The 13,510-nt window shown below is 48.5% G+C and overlaps 2 protein-coding genes across 6 annotated transcripts in view; one reads left to right on the top strand and one right to left on the bottom strand.

The window, feature by feature from the left end:
* Nucleotides 1-496: 496 nt before the first annotated feature.
* Nucleotides 497-11,940, top strand: ATP1B1 (ATPase Na+/K+ transporting subunit beta 1). Of its 2 annotated transcripts, none has more exons than XM_019619002.1 (6): nucleotides 497-653; nucleotides 1,654-1,782; nucleotides 8,075-8,230; nucleotides 9,011-9,195; nucleotides 10,875-10,955; nucleotides 11,601-11,940. In XM_019619002.1, the coding sequence occupies exons 1-6, from the start codon at nucleotides 512-514 to the stop codon at nucleotides 11,865-11,867; spliced, it is 960 nt and encodes a 319-aa protein (XP_019474547.1). In that variant the 5' UTR covers nucleotides 497-511; the 3' UTR covers nucleotides 11,868-11,940. The 2 variants fall into 2 exon arrangements, with proteins under 2 accessions (XP_019474547.1, XP_019474549.1); XM_019619004.1 differs by lacking the exon at nucleotides 497-653 and adding an exon at nucleotides 788-929.
* Nucleotides 11,941-12,744: 804 nt separating this feature from the next.
* NME7 (NME/NM23 family member 7) overlaps nucleotides 12,745-13,510 on the bottom strand; it is an 88,716-nt gene continuing 87,950 nt past the window's right edge. For all 4 annotated transcript variants that reach the window (XM_031556175.1, XM_031556180.1, XM_031556181.1 and 1 more), the window contains one exon: nucleotides 12,745-13,058. Coding sequence is in view for 1 of the 4 variants with exons in the window: in XM_031556180.1 (XP_031412040.1) it covers nucleotides 13,026-13,058 (33 nt within the window). In the remaining 3 variants the exon portion in view is untranslated. The remainder of the gene's footprint in view (nucleotides 13,059-13,510) is intronic.

Raw genomic sequence — 13,510 nt, 5'->3', positions numbered from 1 at the left:
TGCGCGCCCGCGAGGACGAGGAGGCGGTTCCGTGCGGCGATGCTCGCCCTCCCGGCGCGCATCTGCTCGCGGGGCGCCGCACGAATGACCCTTAAGAGGGTTTTGCCGCTTTCCGTGCGCACGCGACGCGGGTGCCGCAGCCTGGCGGCGGCTGCGGGCGGTGTGATGTTGGGTAGCGCTCTCCGTGCCTTCCCTGCGGCACGCCTGTGTTACCCGCCAGGTGCCCGTGTCCGCTTCAGGGTGACTCCTTGGGCTGCTGGTCCTATGCCCAGGGACGTGCCGACCTGTTGCGGGCCGCTTTCTCATACGGTGCCGTGTGCTTGGGACCGGACCTGTGTGTTTTTTGAAAGCTTGACCTTTAAGGTGCCTTTGGTGCTAAGAGCATCCTGCCTGGGAAGCTGATTAAATGTGCTATCTCCCAGCACCGGCCTTTTGATGTTACAGAGCTCAGAGGCGTCGTTACGCTGCAGACAACGGCGTTAGTGTTTGGTTTGTTACAACAGCACCTCCTATGACCGTGCTCTGGAAAAAATTTCCAAATGCTTCTGACGTCACAGCCATTGGCTTTACGCTGCCTGGATACCAAAGAGTGTTTTTTAACTCGTGGAGAACCGCGCTGTTGCACCAAGCTCTACCCGCCAGCCCTGGCTGTGGTATGCACCAGGAGGACAAGAGGATGGAGTGCCTGCTCACCGCATCCCTCAGCCTCCATTGCTGGCAGTTCCCCTGCTCCTGGTTCCTTAGCAGATGAGAAACAAAACCAGCCAAAGACAGCTGCGTTAATCAAGAGGCTTCTTACCTGATGGAGGCTTTTGTACTGGGGCTCAGGAGAGGAGGAATACTTTCACCTGCTGTGTCCTCCCCTGCCCTTGTATCTGCTCACCTTGAGGCCTCCAAACAGGCCTCGCTTCTCCCTGGCCTGCAGCAAGGTCAGGGCACTGGGATCAAGTGCTCAGCGCCTGCTGCGCTGCCTGGCTTGTCCCTGCGGCCCCATTAGCATACAGTTGCTTGGCATGGGCTGGCTTATCCTGGTGATGCCTTGTACAGCATGTTACCGTACAGTTAATCAGTTGAGATAATCTCTGTAAACCAGTAACCGATATCCAGAGTATGAGCTGCACTGTGTCCGAGGTTATTTTAGTCATATCTGTTCAGACCAAAACTGAATTCAGTCTTTCATTATTACAGAATTCTTTTTAATTGGCATTGGCAGTGCTGGGCTGCCTTTAGAGATGCAGGCCGTTGGCAAATACGGAGTGCTTTGATGCGTATAAGTCCTTCCCTACATTTGAGATGGAGCATCGGTGATTATTTGTGCCCAGTTCCTGGTCCTGTTCTTGGATAGAAGCCAGATTCTGTATTACTAGGGAAGGTTAGACTTTACCAGTGCTCACAAACCAGAATCTAATGGCTCCTTAAGATTCCCTGGAAGCAACTTTGAGGCTTGGAGAAACGTGGAATGAGTGTCCTTCAGAAACCTACTGTGTGCAGCCTGTCTTCTCCGCGCTGGGCTTGTGTCCCACCAAAGCCTGTCACTTTGTGGTGGCATTGCTTAGCTGAGGGATCCGTGGAAATACAGAAGAACACAATTTAACCTTTGTGCTTCAGAATACTGAGTCTTAGGGCTTGATTCATCTTTCCGTTCTTTTGCAGTTAAGATCCTCCTCTTCTATGTCATCTTCTACGGCTGCCTGGCAGGGATCTTCATTGGGACCATCCAAGTGATGTTACTCACCGTCAGTGAATTTGAACCCAAGTACCAGGACCGTGTGGCACCCCCAGGTAACTGGATGGACCCACGTGATGGCTGGTGCAGACTGTTCTGGGGGCAGTTCAGTTACTCACCTCAGGGAGGAGGATGAAAACGGCATCTCCTTGCTGCAGTGCCTATTGCTAGGGGGTGGGTATGTTCCAGGCCTTCTGTGAGCAGCACTGGAGCTTGAAGGCAGTCCTGTTAGAGCTCAGGCTTGCAGCTCGTCAGGCGTTCCTCCTGTCTGAGAGAAGCTTGAACCTGGATCAACACTCTCCCCTTAAACTGAAGCAATGGGGTGAGGTTCAGACTTCACTTGGGAATGAGCTGCGCGAAGAGCTTGGGTTCAGATTCTTTGATAGCCACTATGTTCCCATGGGGAAAATAGGGGGACAAACGTAAAACGTTCGTCAGTGACAGTGGGGTGCACAAGGAGAAAGGGGTATCCAGTTCTGAATGTGCTTAGTGAATCGCATTGGTTAATGCTAAGTTGCGAGCTCCGGGAGGCAATAGCAGCAGCGAATGTGCAGTGGGAGGATCAGAGGTGAGTCTGGTGTCTCCTGATGCACAGCTTTCCTCTGCTAGATCAAGCAGGGGTCTGCCAGAAATGCGGGTATCTGCTTGAGTTGTGCCCAGCCCGCCTTCTGTGGCCGCTGCCGCAGGGTCCCTGCTCTGCCTGCTGCCTCCTGCGGCAGCTCTGCGCGTGGGGGGAGCTGCGCAACTGCTGCCTTCCCGTATCGTGGGTGACCTTGAGGCTGCTTGGCACTGGGTATGGTAATGATCTGTCTCCAGTTGCTCTCTAAAACAGCTTTTAATAACGGTGGTATTTAAGTGACAATTGTGAGGCTGATGGCTTGTGGCTACAGAAGCTGGCTCTGGTGTCACACGGCGTCTTACAGCGCTGCTGTCTGCAGGGCTGTGCCGTAACTGTTCCCTGCTCCAGCAACGCAGGGAGTGCTGCCTGCACCAGATGGTGCCAGTATCTCAGCAAAGAATCGTCTCTTTTGGATAACTGCTTTTCCACCAACACTTTGAGAACAGAGAAAGGAACTGCTGTCAGTGTGTGGCAGTTCTTAAGGTACTGGGATGGCTGGGATAAGCGCTGCCCTCAGTGCTGATGCTGGCTGTTCCACCTCTGCATCAGGCTGTAAGGCAGTAAAGACTCCATACTGCTGACACTGACCAGAGCTGTTGTTGTCTGCATTTGAAAGACAAACATGGCTAATGGGGAATAGATATTTCTTAAATGTGTTTTTCCTCAGTTGAAGCCCAGGCATGAAATAATGAGCAGAAAAGTGGATCTTGGGTCGCATCCAGGCAGTCTTGCTGCTTAGTCCAGTGTCACCTAATTACTCATTCTAGGTAAACTCTTAGGATCACAAACTGCTGTTACACAGCTAATTGCAGAGCAACTCTGTAGTAAAATTTCTTTGCAAGATTTCAGCCTGCAGGATGTTATTTGTCTCCTAATTGCCTACTGCACCACTGAGCTTTATCTTTCCTTAACAAATAAAGGGAAATGAATTTCAAGATGCTGTCTTAGTGTGTACTATAGAAATTGAAACAGAGGAAGAAATAAAAAGGCTCCAAGGGATTTTCTGAGTTTGAAATGAGCTCTGGGACTGAAATCAAGCCATATAAGAGAATCCAACCCTGAACAAATGACAGCATGCAGCCCAATTGAGAAGGTTTAAAGAACAGCTGTAATGGCATATGCACACAACACAGCCTTTCGCAGGGCGTCATCTGATGTTTTTCTCCACATGTGGACAGGTGAAGGGTGGCTCTTACTGTGGTGTCTGTTCCTTGTTCTGCAGCATGGCACCTCTTAGATCACAATGCATCATAAAACTTTCATAGGGACTGACCTTGTCGTGTGGTGCAGGGGATGCCGTGAGCTGTCAGTAATCCCTGTGATTCTACAGTATGCAGAGGTCTCTCTGTATTGCTAACAGAACTGCACCTCTGGCAATTAGCACATGTTCACTCACGTGCTTGGTGAGCATCTAACTCTAATTTTCCATGAACTGGCAGCCCTGCAGCCTATGAACTATGTTTAAAAAAGAAAAGCGTTATGCAATTCTAGTTCCTGGTTCTCGTAGGGAGAGTTGCAAGCCAAGTACGTATAGTGGCAGCTTGTTAGGTCCCAGATGTCCTGGGAAGCTAGAAAACCTCATCTTGTTCTTTTAAATCCTTTGTCCTTGAGCAAGACCATTTTGTGATCCCATATGGTTGGGAAGGGTGAATACTTGACTCTCTTTCAAGGTTCACAGGAGGAAGTGCTGTAGAGGCTGCTATAATGTCCTTCTATTTCTGCAGTATGAAAGGTTCCAAACGGCAGCAGAAGATACTGATGTGGGAATATAGCCGTAAAGTGCTGTTTGTAGCCAAATGTCATTTGTATATGCTAATTGATCTGTGTGCTGAGCACAACAGGGATGTGATGCAGCTTTAGGGCAGCTGACTGCCATACCTTCCATAGTGCTTTTCCCTCTTTCTCCCTGCACTGGGAGAAGGGGCAGTGTGGTCATCTCTTGTCCAGCCTTGAGGCTGTGGCAGTAGGCACTGTAGGCTTCCGTGCGTGCTCTGCCTCAGACTCTGCTTTAGCCACAGCACTCGCCCTGCTGGCAGGGAAGAGCCTCTTAAACACAGAATATTAAATGTTTATTTTTGAAATCCATTTTTCTTCTTCCCCAATGGAAATGGGGCTGTGTATCCTGCCATCTCGTGGTGCTCCTGCGGACCATGGTGTGCCCTGCAGACAGTGCTACGCGTGCTTTGAAGTGGTGGCAAAAAGGAGGTGGCTTTCTCTGGTTGGGAGGGCTCGTGTCTCTGCCGTGTTAAATGCTGCCTGGGCAGCGTCCGGTGGGAAGGGCTGCTCTGCTGTGTGTTCTCCACTCAGCTAATTCAGCTCAGATAGCAGTGGGGAAATGGAAGCCAGGGTGATAGGAAAGCCCCAAGAGGCCTGTACCACCTCCCGTTGAGTCACACTTCTGCTTCTGTCTTTTATCTCAGCACCTAAGCATGAAAAACATCTGAATCTCAAGCTCTAGGGACACTGTCTGCCTCCAAGTCAAGCAGATTTACTGTATTTCTAGGAAACCTGCACCTGGTTTTTGCACTTCTGCGATGAGATAGAGGGTGATTAGAGTTTGGAAGGGCAATCAGTTAGCATGGAGGCTTTGAAAACCCACCCTTACTTAGTGTGTGGGGTGTGAAGTAGGACTGGTGTAGTGGTTGCTAAATTTGTCATCTGTGTCACCCAAGTAGTGTTTAGACTCATTCTGAACCACGGTGCTGGGAAATGAGCACTGCGTGATGAAGCAACTGTAGTTCCTACAGACTTGCACAACACTGCTAGTAACAGCCCTGACCTACTGCTTCTAGTTTCTTCTCCTTCACCTTCAGGACAGTGCCTTTTCTCAAGTGGTGCTCCTGTAGCTTAGAATGCTAGAACGCGGAATGTTCAGTTGGAAATGAAATAGAGTAAGTGCACTTGTAATCTGCAGCAGTATTCTGGGAGTGGAACTGTGTCTGGAAAAAGAATTAGGGGCTTGTCAGACTTGTCTGGTTTGAGATACTTCAGTACATTTGGAGTTAGAAACCAGTGAAAGGTGGTATCTGTTACTGAGGCGAGGCACCGTTCATCTCTTGTGCAGACAGTGTCAGTCAAGTGAAAACAGTGACCTTACTGCCTAGCAATGCACTCTCCGAGGCAATTACAGAAATAGTATGTCAGAATCAAAAGTGGTTTTGTCGCCGTTTTCCTGGAAATGAGTGCCTTGATTCTTCCATGTTATGAGCAGCATCACCAGACATGACTGGTAATGACACGAGGTGACCTGTGGCACACATGTAATTTGAAAATGGAGAGAGTTTTGTTTGGACTTCTGGCCGTGGGAACACTCTAGGGTTCGTTTCTGTCTCCCAGAGCTTGCTGATGAATGGCTGCCTCATGAGCACGAGTCCCTCAGAGCCTTATGCAGCCTTGTACTTCCTTATTGTCCACCAACCCCTGGCAGATTGCACTGGGGTGGTTCAGCCCCCACTCTGATGCTTTGTTTCAGTTCTCCCAGTAGGGATGAGAAGCTTTCAGAAAGATCACAATGTTTTAGAGTGGTTCCCCCCTCTTGTCTTACCAAATCAGCATGTTCTTTTTAAACGGAGTTGCTCAGGAAGGGTTTACTTGTGGTGCCACTCTGGTAACAGTACTGAAGCTTTTGTTTTGAGTGTGAATGTACAGATGGCACAGAAGGAATAACAAGGAAATAAATGATAGGCCTGTGCTTAGGGCTGTGTGTGCAGTCAGTCACATGCATGTGAGTATGGAAGTTGTGGTGGAAACCACTGATAGGTTTTCAGTCAGCATCAAGCACCTTTTGTCTTCACATAGGTTCACTTGTTTGTCTCCAAAATGGAAAAGCTGATCTGTACTTTGTTCTTGTCCCGAACAAAGCAAGCCCCTGTGCCACCAAAGCACGGCTCCCTGAAGTGCTGGGCTGAGGGCAGCTGAGCTGTGCTGTGGCTGATGGCTGTGGCCAGGAAGAGCTTCCTCTTGGAGCTGCTGCATGAGGTGCTGCTTGGGCTCTGGTGCTGCTCTACAAAGGTTTGCAGGATGAACTGGGAGCCTGTTCTCCAGGTCTTGTGGGTGGGTGGAAGATTGGTACTGGGCTCTCCTGGCAACGAGCTCGGGGCTTTCACAGGGGCTGCAAGGCTTCCTCTGCCCTTCACCCTCACTGTGCCTGCCTGGGTGGCTGTGGGTGTGATAAAAAGCAAGTGGGGACTTCCTTGCTGCTAGCAGGTCTGAGTGAGCTAACAGCTCAATGGCCTCAGCAAAACTTAGCAAGCCTGGCCGAGCTTTCCTCAGTATTATATTTACTCACTCAACTGATAACTGTAACTTGAACTCTGGAAGAGGCAGGCTCAGAGAGTCATTTTGAGTAACTCTCAGCAAGACTCACTGCTTCCTGGTGGATCAGTAACGTGAGGAGACTTGCTGGGATAGGTTGAAGTCCTTTAAAACCAAACTCAACTTATTTTATGCATTTATAACATTGGCAGGACAAGAAAGCAAGGAGTTGCTTGAAAAGGGATTGAAAGCTCCACTAAATTTGAAGGGTGAGACTTAATTCTGCTGATGGAATGGTGAACTGCTTCTAAATATGTAATGCTGAGCCTGGGCAGTTTGTACCAAAGGGAGCTTGGAGGGGGCAAAGCTGCTGCTTGGAATAAAACCTGAAATTGCAAGCTGCTCTCCAGGTGTCTCACTATCTTCAGCCACCAGGAGCTGCCTTCAGGGGGAACAAAGCTCATCTTTGTCCCAGGTTACAAACTCCATCTCAGTGGGTAGGGGGAGTGGTGAGCTGGCCGAGCAGGGGCTGAGCAGAAGCACAAGAGTGGCTTTAGGAAAACGGCTGGAGTCACAAGCTGCTTCCAGCTGGGGCCAACCTGCTGAGCTGCCCGAGCCTTGTGCTGGAGAAACTTGTTGGCAGCAGACCTCTTCCGAGCTGTCAAAGGAAATGCTGCTCTCCTGCTCGTTTTTTTGTTCTTGCTAAAGTGAAGATGGCAAACTGAACAAAAGTTGAGACCTGAGTAATTACAGTGGCAGCCGCGAAGGCAGCGTGAATTCCAGTTCCCATTGCTTTAAATGTAAGTGTTAGCCATGCATCAGCGCATTCAATTAAAATATGACCTGAACTTCACGCAAGAGCAGCTATTTCCAAGTCCCATACTGACAGACAAAGGGCTTAGTGTTTTTCATCATCTACGGACGCTGCTTATATCTATTCCATGCATTCTTTTTCTGCTTGTCCTCCTGAAGTCAAAACTGGAGCCAATCGGACAGCCCAGGATACAGGACAGCCTTGAAGCATCTCTCTGGTGGAGTGGTGTTTCCCAGCTCATAGCATTGCAGCTTTCCAGGTCACCCTGTGAGGTATGCGTGTGTAGGAGCCAGCATCCCTGGGAGCTCATGGTGTGGCTGCTCTCAGGTGCAGGCAGCTTCCTGCTGTCGTTGGCGAGGAGGCAGGGGCCTGCAGTTGGCTGTTTTTCTGGAAGAAAACCTTGACTTGTAGCCTTCCTTCTGGGGCTGTGATTTTATCTGTGCAGTGATGCAAACCTCATGACGAATATTCCAGACTCTTGGTGGAAACTGGAGATAAGAGCCCTTCAGAACCTCCCCTCTAGTGAGCTTAAGTTGTTTTCTGTGAGTCGTGAGGCCTGAAAAACACAGATTAGTAATACTGCTTTGTGCTTTCTGTGTGTAGTACTGCCCACAGGCCGTGCAGCTCTTTAATGTTTTCTTCCTGATTTTGTTTTCCTTAGGACTGACTCAAGTCCCTCAGGTACAAAAGACAGAAATTTCCTTTACTGTCTCCGATCCCAAAAGCTATGACCCATATGTGAAGAATCTGGAGGGGTTCTTAAGCAAGTACAGTGCTGGTGAGCAGACTGACAACATCGTATTTCAGGACTGCGGAGGTAAGTCCTGATTATTTCCTACATTGAGGGCTCTGACCAGTGCCTCTGTCAGGTCCATTGGCACCTGAGAGTCAGTAGTGGCATTTTCTGTCTTCATCTGTCCCTTTCCTCATACCAGCACCACGTGGTAGGCTTTAACTGGTGGGCTTTGGTTCCAGTTCTGTCAGCTGCTCATTTAAAGATGGGTTTGGACAGACCGGACCTGGCCAGGGATGTACCAGAAGCTTATTGCAAAGGATATGTGGCTGGGGACTTGCAGATTTCTCTTGGAGAAGATTGCAGCTGATTCTCCACAGCATATAGCACTGACCTTATAACCTCCCTGAAAGCCATGGGAAGTTTTACTGGTGACTTTTCTGGGGCCTGTGTCAGTGGTGTTGATGCAGTTCTGCAAAACATCTGGAAGATATCAGAGGGAAATGAGACGATAACCCGTTAACACATGCATGTAAAATCTGCGGGGATCCCTCAGTTACAAAAAGTTACCAAAACAATCTCTGTGCTATTGTATTGCCAACGTTTGCTCTTGTGTAGCCCATAAGAACTCTCAGTTAGGCAGACAGCCCCACAGATGCACTGGGCTGCGATCAGTCTGTTTACGGGGAGGAACAGCTGGGCACAGGCCTGTGCTGCAGGCCTGGGGGGTGGTATTGGAGGTGGCATTGCCCATGTGGGCAAGTGGAAATCCTGAGGGCACAGTGATGCAGAAATAGGGCTGTCCCTGATGAGAAGAAGGTCACACTGCATGTGGTTGTTTTTTCCGTTCCTCCCCCGTGATAGACGTACCTATGGATTACAAAGAGAGAGGACCATACAATGATGACCAAGGTCAGAAGAAGGTCTGCAAGTTCAAACGTGAGTGGCTGGAGAACTGCTCTGGGCTACAGGATAACACCTTTGGGTACAAGGAGGGCAAACCATGCATTCTCGTCAAGCTCAACAGAATTATCGGCTTCAAACCTAAGGCAAGTACTTCCTCCCTTTCTAACTGAAGCTACTGATGAGGATGGGAAGCTGGCTGCAAATTTGCTGTGGTTCTGGAAAAGTCAGCTTGTGCCTGCTTTTCTGTCTCTATAGAGAGATCAGTATTAACCCTGTTCTGCAAATGAGAGACTGTGAGACCATTGTATGGCCGGCTTTAAAAATGGCTTCATTAAAAAGCAACAGAGAATGCATGCTGCAGGTTTGCAGCAAGTAGCCGTGAGCTGTCATAGTGCAGACTCCTGCTCAAGTCTGGTGACTTGCAAAGCCTGCTAACTGAATTACTCCAATGAGGTGTTTTCTTCCAATGATAAAAACCCATGTTACCTGTGTGCTGCTGTATGACAGTTCCAGACCTATCATGTCTGCAGTAGGATCAGCCAGTTGTGTTGTGCCTCAGATGCCTTCCCAAGGTTCTGCAGAGCTGCCTGCCTTGCTAAAACCACTTAGTTCAATGCAGCAGTGCTGTATTATTAGGTATTAGGCTATGAACTGTAAACTACATCTGGGAGTTTGGTACAGCTCTCACAGCAAGAAAGACAAGGTGAGCTCTGGGTTACTGAATGCAACGTCAAAAAAACCATGAGTGCCTGCCGTTCTGCCCCATGCTTGGTGCTGCACTGAGAGGCAGGTTTGTGGCAACTGTTGAAGGAAGTTAATCTGGGCAGGAACTGCTTTTATTTTATTTTTTTCCCCAGCCCATTGAGATGCCCATAAATTCTGCGAGAACTCAGAGGCAGAGTACAAGTTATTGAATGAGGCAAGGTGCTCAGCACACCGCTCCATCTCCTGGGTGGAAAGCCATGCACTGGTACATCAGGCAGCCTCATCACCATCAGTAGGTGTAGTTGAGAGGAGGGCAAAAGGTGGCTCACTAATGTTCTTGGAGGCAAACTTTTCTACAAAAGGATGGCTGTCTGTGATACTGGAGATCAGTTGGATCTTGAATTATCTGATCCCAGGAACTTCCTGTGCTTAGTCTGTGCAGTTGCAGGGTGCTGTAAAGATGCACAGTGTGACTGAGGGAGAGGAGGGTCTGGTGTGCATTGAAGAGCAGGATCTGGGCACAGTGTGACTTCAAGCGTGTGTATCTGAGGCAGTGTTCATTTGTTCCCCAGTTCCACGCTTTGGCAGAAACCCTACAGCTTTTGTGTGGGGAATGGTGTTTGCCAGGCTGATCTGAGCTCTGCATAGCTGGCACTGCCATCTTTCCTGGAGCCTTTTCACATGAGTGATGTCAAAGTTCAGGAACGTTGTCAGGGTGTGACCACCTCTGTTGTTCTTTGCTGTGTATTTCCAGTCCTGACTGTGCTTATCTGGCGGTCAGGTTGGCAACCTCCCAGCACTGCATCTCCTTCTGCCACTGGGTGACATTTGCACAAGCAAACGTGAGACGCTTTCTTCAGTGACTCCATGAAATGAAAATGTCTCTAGGAGCAGATAGCAGCTTTACTTGGGTGCACTGCAGGGCTCACAGTTGTGTCACTCTGCCTGTCTGTCCCAAGAACTGCCAGCGATGGCTATGGCCTCAGGAAGCTGAGCCAGAGGGATTCCTGTTGGCTGTGGTTTGGTGCCACTGAGCTCTGCTGCTGCAAAGATATCCCAGTCTGTGAGGATGCATCATCCAGTGTGTTAACATTGCCCTCTTTTGGGTTTCTTCCAGGCACCAGAAAATGAGAGCCTCCCCTTAGGTCTTGCAGGAAAATACAACCCCTTTCTCATTCCTGTCCACTGTGTTGCCAAGGTAAGTGAGATACAACAACGGAGAGGTGGGGAACTGCAGGCAGAGGCAGGCAGAGTCTGATAGTAACTGCCTCCTGCTGCTCTTCAGCAGGTTGGGGTGGCTTTCACATGGGAGCTCTTTCCTCAGTAGTGGGAGCTTCTCAAGTGCCCTTAGTGATGAACAACAGCAGTGCCCTCACCACGAGGGCGAGGCCAGAAGTGGCTGTAGGGCTGCAGAGCGTTGTACTGCAGTTCTTAGCAGGGATGGCTGGGAAACAGCTCTCGTGAAGAGATATTTACTTAGAATGCTAAAGCTGCTGAGAAGCAGAAGAAGGGTTTTTGTTTCTGTTTTTGTTTTTTTTGTTTAACCAAAGACAGTGGTCACTCAAGAAGCTGTGCTGACTTCTGAATGTACAAAGAAGCAGTTGAGTGAGTTTTGAAACAAATGAATTGCAAAAAGTGCTGAGCTAGGAGGCCCAGCTTGGGAGCTGGTGGGTGGGCAGCTCCCTGGTGGCCTTCAGGTTGGGAAGGGCCTGGTGAGGCTGGGGATGCGAGGAGCAGCGGTCACCAGAGAGAGGGCACCGTACTGATAAAATAAACCAGATAACGTGAGAGAACACAGCTACAGAATGGGTGTTTTCATCGTTTGTTCTTTTCCCCATCTCAGAGGGATGAAGACTCAGACAAGATCGGCACGGTGGAGTACTATGGGATGGGTGGTTACCCGGGCTTTGCCCTGCAGTACTACCCGTACTATGGCAAGCTCCTGCAGCCACACTACCTGCAACCACTGGTGGCAGTGCAGTTCACCAACCTGACCTACGATGTGGAAGTGCGTGTGGAATGCAGGGCCTATGGGCAGAACATCCAGTACAGCGACAAAGACCGCTTCCAGGGACGCTTTGATATTAAATTTGACATAAGAAGCAGCTGATTGTAAGCACAACTCTCTCTCTCCCCCTCTTCCTCCTAGCCATTTAAAAAAGGTTTAAAAAAAAGAACAAAAAGAAAACCTACTAGTCTTGAACAAACTGTCATACGTATGGGACCTACACGTAATCTATATGCTTTACACTAGCTTTCTGCATTTACTAGGTTAGAATGTAAACCAAGTGTAGCAATAGCGACAAATATTTATTCTACTGTAAATGACAAAAGAAAACACGAATTGAGCCTTGGGACATGCCCATTTTTACTGTAAATTATAATTCCATAACTGACTTGTAGTAAGCAGTGTTTCTGGCCCCTAAGTATTGCTTGCCTTGTGTATTTTATTTAGTGTACAGTACTATAGGTGCATACTCTGGTCATTTTCAAGCCATGTATCGTATCTGTTTTCTACTTCTTGTGAGCAAAGACTTCTGCTGTCCAAGGTGTAAATAGTCAATGGGACTAGAACTGGCATGATACTTCTCATTATTTTGTTCCTTTGAAAAGAAAGGCCCACCTGTGAGACTCTATTCAACAGCACTCCATAAGGCTTCTGACTTTTCTGTGGTGTTAGGATGTTTTATTTGGAGGGGTGGCAGGCTAAACTAACTTAAGTGAGGTTAAAGAGAATAGATGATTGTGTACTGTGCTTTGTAGCGAATGCTGTCTCTCTCTCCACCTCTTCCCTCATTCTCCAGTGTGTCTGTGAGAGACCTGGGTCAGGCTATTGCTGTCCTCAGTGATAGGCACAACTCTTTGCTTTGTATATTTTCTTTTTTTTTTTTTTCCTTCTGGAGGCATCGCACACTGTGGTGCTAATGTCTTTATTGAATGTTTTAACCATTTTCATGGTGGATGAATTTTATATTTATGCAGTTGTACAATTTTATTTTTTCTGCAAGGAAGTGTAATGTATGAAATAAACCAAAGTCACATGTTTGAAAATAAATCTTTATTTTAAACTTTATAAAAGCAATGCAGTACCCCATAGAATGGTGTTAAATGTTGTCTAAAGTGCAAAACTCTATGTTCTAACATGTAATACTAGCCAGGAGTACAGTGCTCTTGTTGATCTTGTATTTCAGTCAGGTTGACATATTGGACAAATAAATGAATGAACACTGCTCTGTGCCCATGCCTTCTGCTTTGAGGGTGGGGGCTCTCAGTTGTCCAGAATCTTGAAGAAGTACTGCACCTGTTTCAGAAATAAAAGACATCGTTCTCATTTCCAGCTGAGCCTGAGAGGGTTGACACATCGGTAACATCCATTGTCACTGTCAAAAACTACTGCTGCCACCTTTGACCAAATGTTACGTGTCTGCTCTAGAACAAAGTGATCTATGATGAAGCAGTGGCTTCCTTCTCTCTCAGCTAGTTGTTCCCTCAGAGGCTGCAGCAGTACCTGCAACTGTGCTGTTCAAATAAACAATCATTTGAAAGGTTCAGCACCTTCGTCTTCGCATTCTCTGAGCCTGGGGTGCCAGCCACTGAGTAGTAATGGTGTGTCCTTAGCATGAAACAGGGAGGGTGTGAGTCGCAGCAGCAGGAGGAGGGAGCTGCAGGGCTGAGAGCTGGGCTGGGTGCTGCACTGAGCACAGGGTGCTCCTGGCAGGGCTGCCCAGAGACTTGATGAGGTTTGGCAGCCAG

Source organism: Meleagris gallopavo, chromosome 1, assembly GCF_000146605.3.
Source record: "Meleagris gallopavo isolate NT-WF06-2002-E0010 breed Aviagen turkey brand Nicholas breeding stock chromosome 1, Turkey_5.1, whole genome shotgun sequence".
NCBI lineage: Eukaryota > Metazoa > Chordata > Aves > Galliformes > Phasianidae > Meleagris > Meleagris gallopavo.
This window is presented reverse-complemented; position numbering and strand designations above follow the sequence as displayed.